Below are 21,475 nucleotides of genomic sequence, written 5' to 3' on the forward strand. Positions count from 1 at the left end.
TTCTTCGTAAACTGTTTTCGAGTACATATCTCTTCCACCTCTTTATTTCTTATTTTCAAGGTTTTGTTATCTACGCATGAAAAAGTGAAACGTGTCAAGTCATGAGAGAAATTGACAGGAAATCAACGTACGCCTATGAATCTTATCGAGAATTTTTTTCGCCTTCAGATTTATTGCATTTCTGTTCCGATTTGTTTAATTACCCTTTATTTCTTTTCTATCTGTGACCTTTCTAGACACGTTTTGATTTACAGCTCAATTTCTGGAACCTTCTCCAGAACTACACTATCAAACTGGATCTTCACTTTCTTCGTCGCCCTTTTGACATTCCACAGCGTGCACTGGAACAATATGTGAGTTAGATTTTTCGAAAAAATCTCATTTTTCTTAGCTCCTAACCACAAATCGATCTCTCACTTACACTCTGACAGCGAGCAGAGCAAACGCATCGCAACTAAACAGCAAGATATGACATGAAACATGACGGACTATTGTGAAAACTGACAGCCGTGGCACCCCCAATCAGCGATTGCGGCCAGAGAATCTCTGGTCCTGAGCACGCTGCCCTGTCATTCATTTATTTGAGATTGACGCATTTTTTGACGGAAGAACCACAACGAATAATGTCACTGATGAAATTAAGTGATAAGTTGGAAGGTGTGGAGAACTTTTTTTTAATGCGATTGGGGGAAGAGTTATTCTTTCGCCACATTTCTCGAGAAGGGCAGACGGAAAGGAAGATGGATTGCGCAGGAAAAGGAGAAGATCATTGCTTTGCACCGTATTTCTCATGGTGGTAGCGGGGGGGGGGGGGTGTATGAATGTGTAGAGATATCAACCGTATCATTTTCTTATCATCTGTGAAAAACTTACTTCGCCCTTTTCGCACTTCTTTTTTTTTGGCTACCAGCATTTTTCAAAAATGTATTTACGGAATTAGGCCATCTGTATCTTTTCATGAATTATCTTATTAAGACATTTTGAAAATTCGAATTCCCTCATAGATTCTTGTTGCTTTTTGCTTTGAAATCAAAACATTGGGGGGGAAAATAGATCCCAAGAAAAATAGATCCCAAGTTCTCGGACGTTTCCCCACCGGTAATCATACACCAGCGTCAGGCGCTCTTATCTTCCGCGACAGGGCATCCGAATGAAATTTGAGACCCGTTTCGAAGCCGCACCAGCTAACCTGGTATCACATAATATACTTTTGGCAACTCTCTCTATCTTTTCACCTTTCGGCCCTTGTCAACCGCGTTTTTCCAATTCTTCTTTCATTTTCTCTCCCGGCTCTGATCGTTCTAGATCTATGCTTTTTATGACAAATAGTTTGATGATGATTAGTTTCTACAAATCGGATATGGTGCTGTATTTAATACCATTTCTCGTTCTTGAGCATTAAATCTGGATTTAGATAGTGAACCTGGAACAAGAAATTAATCTGGTCTGAGATGGAAGACTCTTTTTTGTCACGCATTCTTTTTGGAGTACACTGGTTGTTGTTTTAGTGGCAGACGCAATCTGTCATTGATAGTGAGTCAAGGTATTCTGATGATTTACGACGAGGCCAATCGAGAAATACCACAAACTTTTCGGCATTGTCGTCGAGGCGGGCGGTGACAAAAGGAAAAGAATAATTCTTGACAGTTTTTCGAGGTTATATCACGGGTGTCTAAAATGTGACAAGATAAACTGGTTACTGTAATTGATTGGAATGAGAATATTATGTTAAATTGGTTTCTAAGTTATTTGTTCTCAATATTTTCAAAATTCTGTTTCAGCACCTTTCACAATTTGGACTTAATCTAAAATTGAAAAGTTTTTTGAGCGAGACATAAATTGATAAGATACATGCAACGGGCCGAGCCCGGTTTTTTCAAAGTTTTTTTCCCGGATTTTCAGTAATTTTCTTTCTTTCTTTTCAAAAAATGTTTTTGTCAAATATTATACTTGCCAAAAATGGAGTGTCATCGAAGATGATTGTAAAAAAACCTGATCGGATCGGACCGTGCTCTGATTTTTCCAGTTTGGTTTGATCCGTGTCCCCAGAATAAATGAGATAATGAATTCAACATTGAAAAAACCAAACATAGTTTTTTAATATTAATTAAGTTTATGGTCCCATAGAACTTAAGTTTTGTGGTCCCATATTTCACGCTTTTGGATGAAAAGAAAAAGTTAGTCTATTTTATACCCTGTGGTCACAAAACATATTTCTATATCAAATAAAACACTTGCAAGTATTTCCAACAAAATCCGATCCTTCCTCATCTGTCACTTTTTTATCTGTCTGATTCTATTATATTTTTCAGTTTCCAAACCCCCGGAAGTTTTTGATACCAACAAATACTTAGACGTCACTACTTTTTACTTAGAAGTCGACTTAGACGTCTGGCAAAAAATCTTGGAACCAATAAAGAGCAAATTGATCCTTACGCTAAAGTAGATTTAGATCAAAAAACGAAACATGACATGTAGTATAGTTTGTGACATGTTCCCTTTTTACTTCTCATTTCCACCAACAAGATCAAGACGATGTCCATTTTCTCTGCAACTTCCAACCCCTAGACGTGCTCATCTTCCAACTAATCCGGACTTTTGACCAGATATAGCGTCTAGTTACTTCCAAAAAGTGAGAATGGACTGAGTGGAATACCAGAAACTAATGCACAGATTTTTTTTCGTTCTCTGTCTGCTTCAAAAATTTTTTATTTCAATATTTTAGCCCTCTGTTTAGAAGAATATATTAAGAATCATATCCACCAATACCATGCGCCCCAATTGATATGATCACACTCTCGAAGAATTTTTGTATCTCGCTGATATGCATATATTCTTCTGATAGTCAGCGCGGATTGTTGGGTGAGTAGGTGATTTACAACCGTTCTACGCCGGTGTCCGCAGTATTCCACCTGAAACTTGATCAATTGCCAATCATCTTTTAGGTCGCCGACAAAACCTACCGTACCGGAACTATGGTGGGTTTGATACGTTTTGCCCTATCTGTCATTGGTAGTCGGTAACCAAAGACCCCAGTGCATTTTTCCTTGTCTCTGTCTTTCTATTCCATCATTTTGTTCTACTCCACTGAATTCGAAATTCCCCACTTTATCCTATTCTTACCAACTTGTTAATTTTTCACTTGGGCATTCTCATCCCCCACATCTCTAATGTGACACCTCGGCTCCCTCAGTGTCTACGGTAATTGTATCCAACTAGGTACCGAAAGATGTCTTCTCGTTTGCCTTGTTGGTCATAATAAATGAGAAAATGGTGTGTAAGAGTCTTCTTGAAGTGTCCGCCTTCAAGAAAGAGAGACGTCTCCCGATGAAGCTAGTTGTATGACACCGTAAGTTTCCTGGAGCTTCTTTTCCTGACTGACTCCGCTCGTCTCCTCCCACCGAGCTTTTCTGCGTTCTAATTGGCGGCAAAATGAGCCCATCGCCCTTCTTGTTATGCATGTGCAGTAATGTATTGAGATGAGCCACGAATGAAGAAACGAGAGATTTTGAGAAGATGTGCGAAGAAGTAGGTGACCAGCGGTGTTGGGTAATGACTCCAATTTCACGGGAAAACCATCGAGATCGAAGCTTCCTGGGCCCCAACATTTTGTCTATCGACACGGGTGTCAATTTTCCTGTTCGTCCACAGTTGTATCATCGGATCGCCGGAGATCATTCTCACTTATAATTAAAGCAAACTCATAACTTATTTGTAGTATTCATTTCTGGTAAAGTAACACTTAATGCTTTTTGGGCCAGCTATTTCTCTAACTTTGTTTTTTCTAATTGCCTGCTTTTTCAAATTGAATATTTCACTACTACTAGATAGCCAGTTGTGAAAGCTGGAAGGAGGGACATATTAAGTTTTTGAAAGTTTTTCTTCTGGAGTTACGGTAAGTATTTTTACGTGACGGTGTCCAACATTTTGTCTATCGACACGGGTGTCAATTTTCCTGTTCCTCCAAAGTTTATCATACCGCCTGAGATCAATCCTACTTCTTACTGAGATGGAGCTGTAATTTATTTGCAGTAAATAGGTTCTAAGAAAGTACGGTACCCTGAAGTGAGGTCCACGAGTTCCACTCCTCAAAGGGTGTATGAACGAAATTATTTTGAGAAAAAATATTTTTTCGTCATATCTTCCTATATTCGACAATACAATCAGAAATAGAGATTTTAAATTAAGCCCCAATAGAAAAACTTTCTGAGCCCCACGTGTTTCCTGTTCAGATGATTTGTTATTTAAATGAAAATGCGTTAAAACTGAAAAAAAAAACTGAAAAGAGGATATAAATAGCAATAATTCCATCTCTGCGCTATATCTTGAAAGTTTAGTTTTCTCTGTGATGAGCTGAGTTTTGAAAGTTCTGTTTTTGTTTTTTTTTCGAAAATAGAGAATTTGAATTTGGAATTTGTTTTAGTCTAGTCATGAGAAAAAAGATTCGCGGTTTTCAATAGTTTAGAAATTGTTTTTGAAATAAGATCGTTGTCATTTTTTTTCAACATTTTGTTTAAAACTGTTCAACAAAAAACGACGTTTTCACGTCTGTTAAAAAATTGAGATGTGAAAAGTTAAAACATTCTTATAACTATTGCTACGAATTTTTGGACCACGAAATCACATATCTTCATATTGTATAATTTTTCCTCGAATTCCCAATCACCAAACGCAGGGGCACTCCTGAGAAAAAAAAACCATACGATCCTATTTCTCACTTCGTTCTTCCAGTTCGAGACGTATGATTTTACGGATAACTCTGCAATTTCTTGGAAGAAAGAAGATTTATATCCAGATTTCCAGATAAGGCTCTGTTTCATAAGGAAGTGATATCAATATGAGTTAATTCTTCCCCTCTGGTAGAATCCATTCACTGTTCTCTGGTAGTCAAATCCATTTATATGGATACCCATTTCTCTATTATCTGATCGGGGGGATTTTGCGGCATCCCCATTTTTATAAAACCTATTGCTTTTGTGCCGGTTGGTATTAATTAACAGATGTGCGAGCTGCGATAAGGGTTTCGGATTCATGAAAACGGGCGTCGTGTCTTCCTCTCTCGGTTGACTTCCAATATTTGTCACGTCGACAACACGTCCCAGAGCTCTTGTGTTATGTCCATCCGGTGATCCGGACGTCGACTCGTCAAGTGGTTTCGTTAGGCTCATCGTTTTCGCGCTTACTCCTCCTTCTCGTATGTGTTTGCCTTCTTGTCACTAGTGGACCAATATAATTGGCAAAGACAACTACTTATAAGCAAAGGTGGCGGCAGCAGTCATTCATCCATCTCAAGTTGAAAAGGAAACACATTGGACAGACGGCGTTGAGAGATGGAAGTCGTGGCGGAGCATCTCATTGGTTCGTAAGATCCACTCAACCGCTTCCGGATCACAATCCATTGGACCTCCCCTATCGGTAATGACTCGAGTTACTGAAGAAATGGGCAGAGAGAGGCAGAATCTGTCTTCTCCCATTATTTTCTAATTGGCGTCAAATCACCGTCCCGAGTCAAGAAGCATCTCTTTTGCTTCTCCTCCCACAGAAGTCCCACTCCTCAGTCTTTAACTCACTTTACTCGTAAAAGGGTCAACACACGGTGGGTATATCTCTACCACAAGGTCTCGCCTCTTCTCCACCCCATCACTTTTCTTTTTCCTATTCCTATACATCCAGCATTTGATTCTTCGAAGACGATGTCGGAGACTTCTTTTCAACAAATCTGGGGGAGCACGGCAACAGCCTGGGAGGGGATGGCTCAAAAGGTTTATCTTATTTTCGAGCTCCGAGCATCTATTCTCTTTGATGCCCTCCGACTTCCAAGTCCCCTTGGGCAAGATCTAATTTACTCCCTTTTTGCAGTGGTACCCCTTTTTGCGACTCATCCCTCCAACCCACCACCGATACCGTAGTACACCAGTCATGGATTCTATAGCGTTAGCTTTTCAAGAATATTTAGTGGTATTTTTGAAACCTAGCGTTTATACAGTACTTAGTTTTTCAAAACCGAATTTCTATCTTCCATTTTAATTTCTATCTACAGTACCCACTTGACTACGTTGTATCTGAGAACATGTTCCTTTTTGTATTCAACAACTCACCTGGGTTTGTAATTTGTCTTCTTGATCATTGATATTTGAAAAAGGCACTCTGGTCCGAGCAGCAAGATTCCACCTTTACCCCTGCGCATATGGACTGCCTCTTAATAGGTAATGGCCACACACCAGACAGGGTGGGATTATGGTGACGAAAAATGTGAGGCTTAGGTCCTGTTTTGGTAGAGTAGACTCCAAATTAGGGTACGGCAATTAAGATCTTTGAAAAATCTGTTTGATTTTAATTATTGCTAAAAAACTGTTTCATATTCACAATTTTCCATTTTCTGAAATTGTCCATTTTAGTCAGTTCCTTAGATTCTGAAATGTTCTTTTAAAAGAACATGTCTGAAGAACTCTATGTGCCATTGCTCATCTTGACTTTTCATGGGTGATCCTAAGTTGTCTCATTCCCCCTTCTCACTTCTTGCACATCTCGGGGATGGGTCTTTCCTGTGTAACTCGAAATTGGGTTTCAAGAGGCGGCATCGCTCAATTCAATATAGAATCTGGGGTCGGTGAGTCCTACTTGACATTTCGACAGCTCCAATGAACTTTGTTGGCATCTGAAGAAAAAGCCGTGTCTTATTACTTATTTCGTTTCCCTGTATTTCTATAATTCCACTCCCACGGAGGGGGCATGCAGCAACAACACAGGTCTAAAAATGTACTTAATTACTCTTAATGCCGTGGGTTTACATATATTTATTTCAAATTCTTATTTTACGGGATTCGGTTCATGATAATCTTTTTTTAAATTCTTATTTTACGGGATTCGGTTCATGATAATCCTTTTTTTCGTATTATTATTTTCGACGATTGAGTTATGTCAGTCAGCAAAAAAAGAATTTTAAAATTAATATCTTCCATTGCTAGATTGATTGACAAATGTAGTCTTTTTGATACATGTCCTTTCAAAAAGTCAGAACAAAAATCGCAGACAGGAAGCGAGTTTCAAATTTATTTGATTACACCGCCACCAAGAATGTGCTGCCATTTTTTTCCACCTGTGGCACCTCCTGATTTGTGTCTATCAGACGAAAATTGGAAGAATGTGAAATTTTGCACCCAGTCTCGTTTTCTTCCAGATCTGTCATAATTTTTGATAAGACAGTATGACTTGATTTTTCTATTATCGTTTTCTGTATCTTTGGTATTTACGATAAACTTCATACTTTTATAATCATTGTTTGATCTATGTAGACCATCAGAGCATGACAACCATGATATAACTCACCTCTGTTCTTTAAGATCAATCTTTGCTAGACAGACCGAAGCAAACAAGAAAGTCAATTAATCAGCATCCTGTCTGAGATTGACATTAAATCAACTTTAACTAAAAAAGTGACATCCGCCACCCGGTGTGTTCCAAAAAAGTGGTATACCCAATGATTCGATTTTCGCCGAGGGGGGACGGCAACGATGTTCAGTTATCAGCGTAAATTACTGGCACTGCTGTGGATTTTTTTTTCGGTTTCCACATTTTGCCCTAACAGGTTTGGAAAAGAATGGCCTGAGATCAAATGAAGCACTATCAGAAACTTTTGAAAATCAGAGTCTCTGAATGAGTTTCAATTTCTCAAATGTTGATAACTTTGAAATGGATTAGAAGCAGAAAATAATGTTCTTTCGTAATTTCATGCTTGCTTGATTGACTAGAATCAGATCCCTACAATGATCTAAACTTAGAGCGATGTGTCGAAAGATTAGTAGTCGTGCATCTCAAGGGTTCAAATAAAACACTGATACAAAATAGAAATGAAATGCTCGACTTGTTGAATGAGTTTTAGTGAGTTGATAGACCATGATGATCTGAAAGTTGTAGTACTTCAAACTACTCAAGTGAATAATTCGATAGGCGTGAGAGGCATTTTGCAAAGAGTTATCTTTGAATGAGTAGGAACTATTTACTCTTGGAAATTCGAAAAAATAACAATTTGAGTTTTGGATTGGTAAACTGTTTTTGAATTTTTCGTAATTTCCAAGAATTTCAAGTTTTTTTCCCGTTGAATGAAGAGGCAAATCATGAGCTGTTGTTCAAATGCTTTTCATTTGTTTACCAAAGAATTACGATTTCTGCAATTTTTAAAGTTGATAAATTCTGTCTGATTCTCAAAAGTTACAATTTGTGTTTTCTATTTTGCGTTGTATTTCTAGCGGAACAGAAATGTAGAAAACTTTGAATTGGAGTGGAAAACGATGTTTTGACTTGTTAAATGAGCAATTGTGACTTTCAAATTACCGTATTCTAAAACAAACCTCGTTTTAATTTCTTACTACAAACTTCAATGTTCCCATTTTTTATTATTGCTTGTTATAGTTCAATTCAATTAGTAATTGTTTCAAAACTTATAAATTTAGAAATTTGAAAAGTCCTGAGTATTTTATTTGATCCAGTTTTCATACTTCCAAAACGTTTTCTCTATTTTTTCCATCCCGTGCATGTTCTGCTTCTTTGTCTGGCACTCGCTTATCAGACAGTTCCATTCATAACAATTCCACACTCGTATTTATCATTATCTATTTTTTTCGTCGGTTATCATTATAATCAATGAGTTCAGTTCAATTACGCTTTTCTGAGTTCTTCAATGATTTTTTTGTGAATTCTCTCTTTATTGTGGCTTATCTAGGTTATTGCTTCTGTTCGCTTTCGTGGCGGAACCGCGCAATGCCAACAACTTGTGGATTTCCAAACTGCAAGTTTCGCTCTCGATATCGTGGCTTAGAAGATAATCGTCATTTTTATCGCATACCAAAACGACCGCTTGTTTTACGACAGAGGTGGTTGACAGCAATTGGGAGGACAGAAGAGACAGTAGTTTCACAGGTAAAAACTGGCTCAACGCTTCTGTATCTATTGTATGTAGCAATTATAGTGCAAACCGTTGTGCATGGTCCGCTGCCTTTTTGGAGTCTGAGTAGAAAAACCTCCGCCTATTTTTGAAAGCAAAATAAAAACTCAAACTATACAAAACAAAGCACAAAGACAATACAGACAGTTGTGAGAAATAGAACTCGTGAAAAAATTCAATATTTTCGGAACATTAATTTCCCTTTTTCTAGCTTCGAATCTGCTCAGCACACTTTGAAGGAGGAGAAAAGAAGGAAGGAGATATCCCAGTTCCAGATCCAACGGTAAACAGTCGTCATGAATTGAAGCTGTTTCTGAAATTCCGAACTTTTCAGGTAGACAAGCAGATAAAAATTGAACTCCCGCCGAAAGAAAACAAAAATAGTGACCGACGGAGGAAACAGAACATTCCTGCCAGGTTTTCAAGGCCAGAATCGCCATCAGGTATGTGTATCTTTTTATTGACAGCTAAGTGGTAAAATATTTGTATTTTGTTTAAAAATATGGAGAAAGTTTGGTTCCGTTGAGAACAAAAGATCTATGAGTTTTGGTAGTGTAGACTCTTTTTCGAAAATTTCGAAAAATCGGGTAGTAATAATTTTGAAGGATCATATTCCATAATGTGAAACATATGTCGGAAAAAGTGAAAAACGACAAAACCTATTCTGTTAACTTTTTGAACATTTTTTGAATGTAGAGGATGTTTTTTCGAGAACTTCAATCTTGGAATCACAGTATTTCCTCTGATAGAAGCTTATCCAACAGTCAACTTTGAACTCAATTATCTCGATTTTTGTGAAAGATATCAAAAGTTTGTCAGCTGATAGAATATTGAAGATATTATGATAAACAATTTACCTGTTGACGCATTTTTGATATCTATCACAAGAATCGAGAGAATTGAGTTCAAAGTTTAGGCAGAGGTTCTATAAAGGAAATACTGTAGCTTGATTTTTACAAAAATGATTTTTATCCGAAAATGAGTGCAAACTTTTTTGAAGAAAAATTTTGACCCCTTTTGAAATAAGTACTTGTTTCGAATCTATCAAAAAGCGGTGTCAATTTCCAATTATTCGCACTATATAGCATTTCATATTCATGAAGTTCCTGTCGCTCAAAATTTTCAACAGCTTCTATGAATTTTGACCTAAACGTTCGAAATTTACAAAATTCGGTGCTTTAAAAAAAAACAATAAGTTTTTCAAATCAAGTATTTCCCTCGATCCAAAATTTATTATCAGTCTTTAGTTTTGCAGAGAATAAAAAACAATATGCTTGACTTAGGAGTTCATGACACCGTAAAACGGCTTAGACGTCACTGAACGCATTTAGATATAATCCGATACCAGATAAATTTACGTCGTCGTCGTCCATAGGCTTAAACAGCTTGACTTGGGCACCATCTAATCTTAGTAAATCTCCGTTCAGATTTATGTTTTCATTCATAGCAAAATGTCAGCCGAATCTTTTCATCTATCCAATTTACAGGAGACAGTCCTTCATACGCCAAAAAGAGTCGAGCATTCCGTGATTACTATCCTCTATCCGCGACACCATCATTTGGTTAGTTTAATTTCCAGATATAGGCTCCCTCTCTCTGCCATTCCGGAGAAGGGTACTTCTGAGAATCGTAAAAACCGGAAAGTAAATCTATCAACGAAATTGGTAGAGTGCTGTCAACAAGTTAGATACCCATATCGAATGCATTTTATGAAGAGGAATTTCCAAAGAGGTTGGCGCCGTCGGGAGGCTTCTTCAACGAACCACTACTCCTAAAAGACACGCACCATCGTTGTCCCACTTTATTGGAGCATAAAATGCGAAAAAGGCTCCTTATTCACCGCCTTCTTCTTCCTTTCGCTCTCCATCTTCCTCCGGGGCGTCCTTCTACTCTTTTTGACCCTTTTGTCTCATTGTTGCATTTGCTCTCAATTGTCGTGTCAGATGTCTAAACGTGTACATGTTTAAAATGAAAATAGGAAAAATGGGTATGAGCGTGTGAAACATTACTTTGCCAATTTCTCACTCGAACCGGATATCTTACATGGCGATCTTCATTACCTTCACCCCTTCTGACACATAGTCTCCTCCCGTTTTTTTTTCTATTTGTTGCGTGTGGTCACGATATTCTTGTTGTTCAAAACTTTTAAACTATATATCTAGTTTTCCCCAAACTGCGGAAGACATATCTTTATCTCATCAATCAACTTGGCAAGTTACGGTTACTCCCACACCACATTGAAATCATTTGATTAGTGGCAAACTGATAAGACCATAGTAAGCATCAAATCCGCCTTCTTTCAAATCGTACGGTAGATTACAACTTCTCAGTTCTTCTTGCTAGACCTTCCTAAAACTTCACTTATTCTCGAAATGACCCCGCTTAAGCCGCGAAAAAGCGAGTATCCTCCAAAAAAGCGAGCAGGATCTGTATTTCGATTTGAAGTCTATAAAGGTGAGTGATAAGGGTACTTAACGTCTTCGGTATCAATTCAATTATGTTTTAATAAAAAATTCTTCATCGGCTATGGCAAGTGAACATTCATAAAACGAAATCTTAGCAGGAAATCATGTTTCCATCGTTTCACTATTCAAGTCTAGCTACATCATGAATTTAGTGTATACGAATGTTTTAGTAGTTCTTCATACCTGCAGATTCATAGGATTCACAGTTTCATGTTTGCAATTTTTGAAGAATCCTAGAGCTGTTCATAGTTTGTTTGTTTGCTCTATTTAATGTCTATGACATAGTGAAATTATCCGGTGTCAATCCTGAATCTGACCCTTCTTTTTTCTGAACTCCTGATTCTAATTCCTATTCCCAATCAAACCAAAGACGGTTTAAGACCAGATTATTCAGCACACAATACGACTTCTTTTTTGAATTTCTTTGACGGCAAAAACAATTCTCCAGTTTGAGAAGATCTCAAAAATCCATTACTGATTCAGTCTCGTGGCTCAACGGTAAGGAGTGAAAGAGCAGAAACATTTATATTCAGTGCGTGATACTTTGTTGTCTTCTTGTCCTCCACTAATTGTATTATTCGTCATTGGGGAATTCGGGAATGGAGGGACCCAGATACAGCCAGCTGCCTTTTCAACGCCATTTGTGGAAGAAGCTGTCCCATCTTATCCCTTCCTCTGATTCTGAAGTCAGCGACTGAAGGTGCAAGTGAGCAGAATAAATTTATTTTTTAGAGTTCTTCCTTTTCCTCTGCTTTCCTCCTATTTGCTGTCGCTCGGGACCCGCACATCTTCTTTTATCTTATTTTCAAACACATCGCCAGAAGGATGCTTTTTCGTTTTGTGACTGCTTCGGTCTGTAATAATGAAGTCGGCACTCATCCAATCTGTCTTCTTTCTTTCTTCCTTCAGCCCATTCTTTTTTTTCAATATTATTTTGTTCTCCTCTGGCTTCTCTCTTTTTTTCATGAACCCCATCAGACTTGTATTTGTCGACGACTTCTTCTAGCGTCCGCCCCTATTATTGAGTAGGGTCCTGGCACTTCAGACAAATTTTTTCTTTTTCTATCACGACTACCATTATCATCATGACCAAAATCATCAATACTACCATCACTAGCCCAGATGCCAACAGCCGTTGAATCTTCCATCCATTTTTCTTCTTCTTTCTTTTTCTTCCTTTTCCTTCATCTTAAATGACGTGTCGCCGCAGATTGTAATACTTCCAAAAGCTCATGAAGAATCCGGAGGCCACATATCTGTGCGCAACAAACAACTTCTTCGAATTCTCTTTTTTTTTGGGGCAAAAGAAGAAAAAATTGAGAGAAAAGGAGGGAAAGAAAAAAGAAAAAAGGGGTAGTTGGTTGGTGCTGAACCACACTTCTCAGTTCAAAGCATCCGTTTCCAGCTTTCTGTTTTTTTCGACTTTGCTCGAAACATAAATAATGAGTTTGTCAATCATTGGTAGATACCTGGCATTTGGTTTTGAATTTTTTTTCTCAAACAAACAGTTCAATTTTTGAGTATTGCCCTGAAAATGGTATTTTTTGAAAAACATAGTCACGTTACAGCATTCATCAAGATGTTGTAGTCTCTTTTCTCTGTTTTCTGATATGACAAGTTGTCGCCCAGGCAGAATTTTTCAGCATACTTTCCAAAAGTAAAAATTTGAAAAATAATTTTCAATAATGGAAAATAGCCATTTTGAGTTTTATTATTTTTTAAAACATCAGTAAAAAACGAACTAAGAAACTTTCAACAATAATTTCAGAAAAAATCCTAAACATGCCATGAATCCTTTAAAAATCCTAATACGATTTCCTAATGTTTTTTTCTCAATTTTCCAAAATACGAAATCAAATTTAAAATTTAATGAAAAACGTTTAGTCAATTTTTCCCCTCCTATTCCTGATGATCAATGGATCATCGTCAAAAAATCATTCACAATTTCTAGAATAGTGTGAATATGTTTGATGTTTGAAAGATTCAACTGAAAAAAAAACATATCAAAAACTGAAAACGACCATGTGGGTTTTTCACTCTCGTACAAACCATATATTATATTTTGTTTCATGAGCGCCAGCTTGACAATTTGTCAAAACTCTACAATTGAAAGGAGTCGTAGATCCAGCTCTTCTCGAAAAACATCTTCTCAAAAATTTCTTTCCCTGCTGCCACAATGAGTGATTCTAATTAGGAAGCAGCCAAGAGGGTCCTTCTCTCTGTCCTTTTCTACTTTTCTGTCCCTCCTATTACATAAGTTGACTGGAAGCTCGGAGAAAGCGCTTCCGACAAGTGTCCGCTTCAGTCAACCACTCTTCCATTCTCTGGGTTCAACTTATCACACATGCGGGACTCGACTTCTTTCCATATGGACATCATGTCGTTCTCTTCCTTCCGCTCCTTCTTCTCCCATTCTACATCTTCTTGTTCTATCGTTGTCGACTTTGACACATCCAACCTCACTTTTTCCTCAAAACTTCACTTTTAATAGGAGTCATTCTTTCTTTTTAGTTTTTTCTTAGTAGCTATTATTCTAGGAAAAAAATGTGGGCTCAACGATATAGCGTGTTGAATTTCAAATTTCAAAATTCTTGAAAAAAAGAGAGACACAGCGAGTCGACACCCTACAGCCCATTCAAAGAACCCAATAAAGATTCCTTCACGCGCTCTCTATTCGAAGTGAAAAAAACATATTACTCCTTTTGGGTCGTTATACTAATTCACTGATTCCTGTTGCATTCTTTTTTAATTCTTCATCTCTCTGTTGTTTTTTTGTTTTTTTTTCTGGCGACCGAGACGGTTGTGGAATGGACTATCAAAACTAATGGCGCGTAACACATCAAGCACCTGCCGGAGCGGCACAGCCGTATTTTGTTCTTCTGTGCGACATCTGCACCACCAGCACCAAACCGCCCTCGGTCATCATTTTATTTCGTTTCATTTGCTGTTCACCGACTCTCTAGTATGCAAGTCATCCGCAATTTACTTCCTTTCTCAATTCATTCAAATGGTCTCTCTCTCCCTCTACAGAATAATTGCCTCTGATTTGTTTCATGTCCTTCTTTTCATTTTTGATTCGTCTTTCGTCCTTTTTTTCATTTTCACTGTTGCTCTTTTTAGATTTGAATATTCTTCTCTTTCTTGTGCGTAACCTGTGGTTATTTTCCGCCAATTATCTTTCCATCTTCCACAATGGGTGGCGAGAGCAATGGTACTAAACCTCAGGGCTCCCAGAAACGGAAACGCAGTAAGTGATAGCATCTGTAGTGTTTAAAGCAAAACGTTCGGACACACGAAGACCCAATTACTCATCCATCTTATTGTCCCCTTCTCCCCATAGTCATCTTTTCTCGTTTTTTGTCTCTTTTCAATATATTCTGACTCCTTTTGGAAACTCTTTTTGGAACCCTTTGCTATCTTTGACCAGTCCCATCAAGATGAAAACAAAGTTGAAGGGATGGAGTGGTTTGGAAAAAAAGAAAACCAAAGTAGGCGAAAAGACACAAAAAAGGAAAAGTGATGGCACGCTGCCGCTGTTGTTGTAGACATCGTCCGGAGCGCTTCTTCACTATTTTCCCATCGCAGTTGCTCACATATCTAATTCATGTCAAATACTGGTTAGCCTCACGCCACACATGCGCACACATATATTCTCTTCCACATATAGAAAGAGACACAGGGCCGCCACTATTTAGAAGTTTGAAGAAGACGAAGAAGAAGAATATTCTGGATGAGGTAGAGGGTCCAACACCACGACAGAATACCTTAGAAATACCTGAAAAATGCATGAGAGTAATTCATGGGGAGTGTTTTATATGTATCCACAGAGGGGAGTAATTCGACTTGTTAAAGGCACCAATCTTCTTCTTCAAAACCACGGCCATCTGTTTTTATGGGGCCCATGTAAACCACCTCTGTGTCTCCTCCGGAACTTGAAGGGGTCAATCTTCTACTCATTACGGCGCCGACATGTCGCGTGTCATATGGAGGGTAGCAATGAAATTAAAGAATGAGTGGTACATGATGAAAATGGGAAAGGAAAAGGAGTGTGTAGAAAATCCTGAATATAGAAAGAGCAGGATCTCAGAAGTGCCCTTCACTATGAGTATTAGTTGTGTTTCATGCCGCGATTTTCGGTTTTCTAGAAAAATGGTTTTCTGCATATTTTCAGATCCAGCTCAAAGTCCACAAACTCCTAATCATCCCACATCAGCAGATCCTCAGCAAGCACTTCACGATATATTAAGTAGTAAGTTTTGGTCATTATTAAAATTTCAAAATAAATGTGTTTCAGTGACAAATACAAGGATGAATGGCCAGTCAAGTTCTCGACCGTTAGTCGCCTTGCTGGATGGTAGAGATTGCTCAGTTGAAATGCCAATTCTGAAAGACGTGGCTACTGTAGCCTTCTGTGATGCCCAGTCAACGCAGGAAATTCACGAAAAGGTGAGTATTCCCGAAATTTTGTGTCAACAGAATGACTATACTGCCTTTTTCTTTTGCTCTATTTCCCCATTTTCCGTCATATCCTTTTCCCATGGAATTCAATTTCGTTGCTCTTCAATGTCAATCAAGAGAGAGGGAGACGAGCGGAAGAAGCTTGAAAACAATAGGAAACTAGGGGTCCACTTCGTCCTCATCTCATTGTGAGCCCACTAAGCGGGGGTAGTCAATAATTGCCTTTTTGGCGCGAGGAAAGAGGGGACAAAGCTATATGTCAGAAGAAGAAGAAGAAGACGTGAATAATATTTACCAGAGCTTGATTGGAAGAGAAACATCTGCCAGGAATGAGAGCTATTGTTAGATACAAATTTTTTGGGGTAAGGGAACCTTAAAACACCTGTAGATCTTGAAAATGTAATTTAGTAAAATGAAGTCTGTATAACCAGAATCGAACCAAACTAAAAACTTTTGCAGGTATTGAACGAAGCCGTTGCTGCCCTAATGTATCACTCCATTAAACTTGAAAAGGAGGATCTGGAAAAGTTCAAACTTCTGAAAGTTGTTTTTCGTATCGGATATGGAATTGATAATATTGATGTGAAAGCTGCTACTGAATTGGGTATTGCAGTTTGTCATGCACCAGGAGACTATGTGGAAGATGTAGCTGATACCACACTTTCTCTAATTCTAAACATGTTCCGTAGAACATACTGGCACGCTAAATCCTATACTGAAACAAGAAAGGTGATTCGAAAATCGCAATCTTTTTGTTCATATCACTCTTTCATTTTCAGACTATTGGAGCTGATCAGGTTCGTGAAAACGCTTCCGGAAGTAAACGAATGCGAGGCAGTGTTCTCGGACTTCTGGGATGTGGTTATGTTGCGCAAGCTGTGGGTCTCCGAGCGAAGCAGTTCGGACTTCATATTATATTTTATGATCCGTTTTCAAGAGACGGCCAAGACAAAGCGCTTGGCTTTGAAAGGTGCGGACTAGTGTGAAACACCAACAGCCAACGACAAAGACCCATAAATATTTCAGGGTGTTCTCATTAGACGAGTTCATGAGCCGCTCGGACTGCGTTTCGCTTCATTGTGAGCTCGGCGACGAGACGCGTGGCATCATATGTGCGGATACGCTGAGGCAATGCAAGCCAGGAGTTTATATTGTGAACACATGTCATGCGGCTTTGATTAATGAAAACGATTTGGCCGCCGCGTTGAAAAGCGGACATGTCAAAGGCGCAGCGCTGGATGTACACGATAATGTTCGCTTTGATTCTAATTGTTTAAGTACGTTTTGAGAGCATGAGCGAAGATTATTAAAGAAACGTTTTTTTGTTCAGATCCTTTAGTTGGGTGCCCCAATCTTATAAATACTCCACATTGTGCATGGATGACAGAAACAGCAATCAAGGAGCTCAGAATTCAGGCTGCAAAAGAGGTGAGGCAATTCAAAAGGAGATTTTTTAAAACAAGTATTTCAGATTCGGAAAGCCATCAATGGCCGGTGTCCACAAGACCTAACACATTGTATTAACAAAGAAGCTGTAATGCGAAATGGTCATCCAGTTAACCGAAGAACCAGTGCAGCAGCTCATCCACTTCTCAATATGGGTAAGTTCCTAACTGAATTCGTACACTAGATTACCATATGGTTTTTTCCAGGTTTTCCCGGTTTGCCAAACTTCCCGCCAATGTCTATGAGCCCTCACTTCCCTTATCCAAATCCACTTCTAGCTATGGGAGCTCAAATGGGAGCTCTCAACCCGTTCATGGGCAATGGTGCACTTCCATTCAATCCTGCTGCTGCTCTATCATCTCTGGCAGCGGCACAAGCTGCAAATGCCCAACGTGGATCACCTGCTAACCGTTCAAGTAGATCAAGCCCAAGTCCACAGACAACTAACAAATCATCAGTGAGCCCGACCAACAATGGTGTCGTTGTCAAAACGGAGCCGTCGTCTCCAGCAACAAAAGTCGAGGTAGAAATGGGAGATACCGACAAGCAGTCAATGATGACGTTCCTTCAGCGACTCATCGCACCAAATGGCGATAGCAGTGTGTCAACCAACGACAGTGGTGTCGAGAGTGGCGACAAGGAGAAGGCTCAGTCCGATGGTGATGAGAATATGGAAGATATGGAGGTGATAGATGCGGAAAAGTTGAAAGAGGAGTTGAATATTGGGCAGCTAGCAGAGCCAGAGGAAATCAGTGTCGGGTTGAATAACGGAAACCGAATTAACATTGACGAGCAGCCATTGGCTATCTAACCTATTCAATGTTGTGTTTCTTGAAATTTTTAAATAACTCTTGCGGTTGTGAATCTTCTAACTGGCTTACTACCAACTTTTTAAAATTATATATATACTCGATATCTCACTGTGTTACATCCCCTAAACAATTTTTGTAACTGTCTTGATTTTGATTCCGATTTTCCCCACAAAATGTTGCCACGACTCTATTTTTGATGAAACCATTTCCACCGAGCTTTAAAATAATTTCTCAAATTTACTCTCATTTTCTCAAAACAGCATAATACTTCTGAAACTACAGTATCCCCTCTTTCTCCACTAAATTCTCAAATTCCTTCTCAATCCCATTAAATTAGCATTTTGACGACATGCATTTTTCCTATGGTACCTCATTTGTTATTTCTCAGTCATAATTCTTATCTAACAGTATTAATTTTCAAAAAATATGTTTTGCCTCAAAAGTATAATATGCAGTATCCGGTTCTTCAAAGAAACCAACTTCGCCTAATTTCCCTCTCACAGTTCCACACTCAAACAATTTGCATTTTCATAGTTCTTCTCTTAATTTCTGACTACCATCACCTTCCGATTTGCATTTTCATCGATTTTGAAATCAGTTCAATACGAATAAAGTATTTTTTAATTAACATTTTAATTTATGTAAGTTTTGGGAAATCCTATAACTTTCAACTTTGAGTCAATTTCTCTCGGTTTCTGTTAAAGATATACAACAGTTTTCAACTGATAAATGTTCAATCACAATATCAGAAGTGTTTTACCAGTTGGCACATCATCAAAATATCTCGCAAAGGATTTAATATAATTGATGTCAAACTGGACAGGATTTCAGAAACTTTCAGATCAATAACAATTATAAGCGCAACATTGTTCTCATAAGCTCAAATGAATTGTTTTTGTTCTCAAAAAACCTATGAATCAGTAATAGTTTTTGTTCAAAATTTTTTATTGTGAAAATGATTGGCCAAATAAACCCTTTTCAAAATTTATAAAAATTGTGGAAAAACGATTCTCAGAAAAATGTGTTGACAGTGGATCCGAGGTCAGCCGAGACCGATCCAACGTCCTAACCAGAGAGACTTGTTTACCTGTAAAAGACCCCCAAACCCCCCAATGTGTAAGATAAGCAGTGCAAGTGCATAACAGTACGTAAGCTATTCGAATCCCAATTTATTGAAGGAAAGAGGATCGAATAAACGGCAAAGACAATAGTAATGGGTAAAAGAAAGCGATACAGAAAAGAGGTAAAGGTGTAGGACTAAAACCTCCTGGGAGCTACCGGAGGAAACCTTGCTGCCCTCAAAAACTGTTGCTAGCAAAACCATAACACTGCCAAACGTAGGAAATAGTCTGAAACTATAATAAAAGTAGACAGGGACCGCATAGCGGTCAGACGAAGGGAGATACCCGTCTCCCTGATACGAACAAAATCGTCTATGAGCGTGCGCGGAATGCGCCGCTCAAGTCGGCGCCAATGCCGAGCGACGCGACGCGTGTCGCGGCACGTGTTGGCGCTTATTCAAATTATATTTAAGTCAGTGAACGAAACAATTGATTGTGATTGGTGAACGGAGTGTGATAAGAAGGAGAATGAATATGACCCGATTAAAACGGATAATCCAGAGGGATTTTATGGGGAAAATCGGGGGACTCTGGGTTATAGCGTTTTCAAGTTGTCAGTGTCCCAAGACAATGGGGAAAATTGACAACAAAATGCATTATTTGTTTTATTTTAACCGTAAAAATATATTTAGTTTTCAAACATCTAAATTATCATGAAGATAAAGACAACAAATGCAAATGAGGCCATAACATACGGTACTTTCGAAAAAAGCAAGTTTTGAACACGCGAAAATCGGTTTTCTAGAAATCACTTTTTCGTTTAATATTTTTAGTATAAACAAGGGCAAAACATACGAGCTAAAATGCTTCTTTTGGATTATCAAGTTGGCAACCTGAAAATAATTCAAAAACATTTCAAATTTTAGAAGTCTCCTGTACTCAAAAACTAGTCGCGAAAAATGGCCCGAGGTTTCAGAATTTACATTTTTGGAAATCGTTTTTCATTTATGTTTCTTGATTAATCGTTGAAAAATTTCAGCAGAATTGAAAAAAAATTCGGTAGAATAAAAGTTTCTCAACCTTTTTATTTCTGTCAATCATCACATGTCAATTCTTTTTGATTGAAGTATTCAGCCTAAGTTAAAAAATAAACATACTTACTTCTTTAGGTTATTTTCTTTAGGTTATTTTCTACCCCAAATGAACTTGGATACTTTTTTTTCTAATAAACATTATTTAAAAAACACACAACCCCCCCCCCCCCCTCCGAAGACGCAAGATGGAAATCAGTGAAGCTATTCGATTCAATTAAAATCACCAATGCTTCTACATGTCTTTCCTTCCCTCTTCTTCCTTACTGAGAAAACCCACCACACGTACATTTTCATCAGACCGCCCTTCATTCCGCTCAACGCCACTTAGGGCGTTGAAATTACTATCGAAAAAGGACAAAACGGGCGCAAAAGTACGACTCAAAAGAAAAGACCCGTACAACAACCACACAACACAATAACTTTTCGCCTTCACTTCCGCTGCTTGATCCTATCCAGCACCCATTCAAAAGCAAAACACCTTTTCAGAAAAGGACCTCCTTCTATTGTAAGACCTCCTGATTTGATTTCTCGCAAACCTCCAGACAAAGAACTCTCTAAAAAGTGGTGAATTTAGAAAACCAAAGCTTTTGAATCTAGAAAGGTTGCCACGTAGTTTCTCCTGTCAGTCCCGCCTATTTTTCGCGTTTTTCTCCTACAATCTTCCTCGTTTTTGCCGCCTTCATCAGCCGTTTTTTTTTCACTCCGGGCGGCAGCGCCTCCTTCCTCCCTCATGTGTGTCTATGTTGCAGTCATTTGCCTGCCAAGTCGTCGGCACCCTTTCCTTCCAAAGTCCAGACTCAAACAATACAAACAAATCCTGACAGGCGCTAAGAGAGGGAGACTTCTCCTCTACAGTATCTCATTATTGGCACCTCTAATTGCCGCCACCGCACAATATCAAGTTTCGAAAAAAGTGTCCCGGCTTTTCGAGGTGGGGAACACAAAATATATTTTTCCGCCCGACGACAAGATTTATCCGGACAGTCCATCCGGATGGTCACTAGCTATTTTCTCATCGGCCACCGGATATATTACATTCTGTTTTTTCTTTTTCTTTTTTTTATTCCTCGTATATACAGTCACTCTGTGAATGTTGCATATCATGTTGTAGTTTTCTAGGATTCTGTTTAGATGGTTTAACAAGTACTTTTGATGGTTTTTTTTCTTTCTGCAACTTATGAAGTCCATCTAGACC

At 38.4% G+C, this 21,475-nt stretch overlaps 1 protein-coding gene across 1 annotated transcript; it reads left to right on the top strand.

Annotated features, from left to right (window-relative positions):
* Positions 1-8,760: 8,760 nt before the first annotated feature.
* On the top strand, positions 8,761-18,124 carry Cbr-ctbp-1 (the record flags this gene model as incomplete). The annotated part of the gene is made up of 10 exons (XM_045239772.1): positions 8,761-8,919; positions 9,156-9,387; positions 10,432-10,506; positions 15,581-15,855; positions 16,327-16,596; positions 16,647-16,837; positions 16,894-17,148; positions 17,198-17,295; positions 17,331-17,468; positions 17,520-18,124. The coding sequence occupies 10 exons, from the start codon at positions 8,761-8,763 to the stop codon at positions 18,122-18,124; spliced, it is 2,298 nt and encodes a 765-aa protein (XP_045095513.1).
* Positions 18,125-21,475: the final 3,351 nt, after the last annotated feature.

This window comes from Caenorhabditis briggsae (genome assembly GCF_000004555.2).
Source record: "Caenorhabditis briggsae complete genome, chrX, whole genome shotgun sequence".
NCBI classification, from domain to species: domain Eukaryota; kingdom Metazoa; phylum Nematoda; class Chromadorea; order Rhabditida; family Rhabditidae; genus Caenorhabditis; species Caenorhabditis briggsae.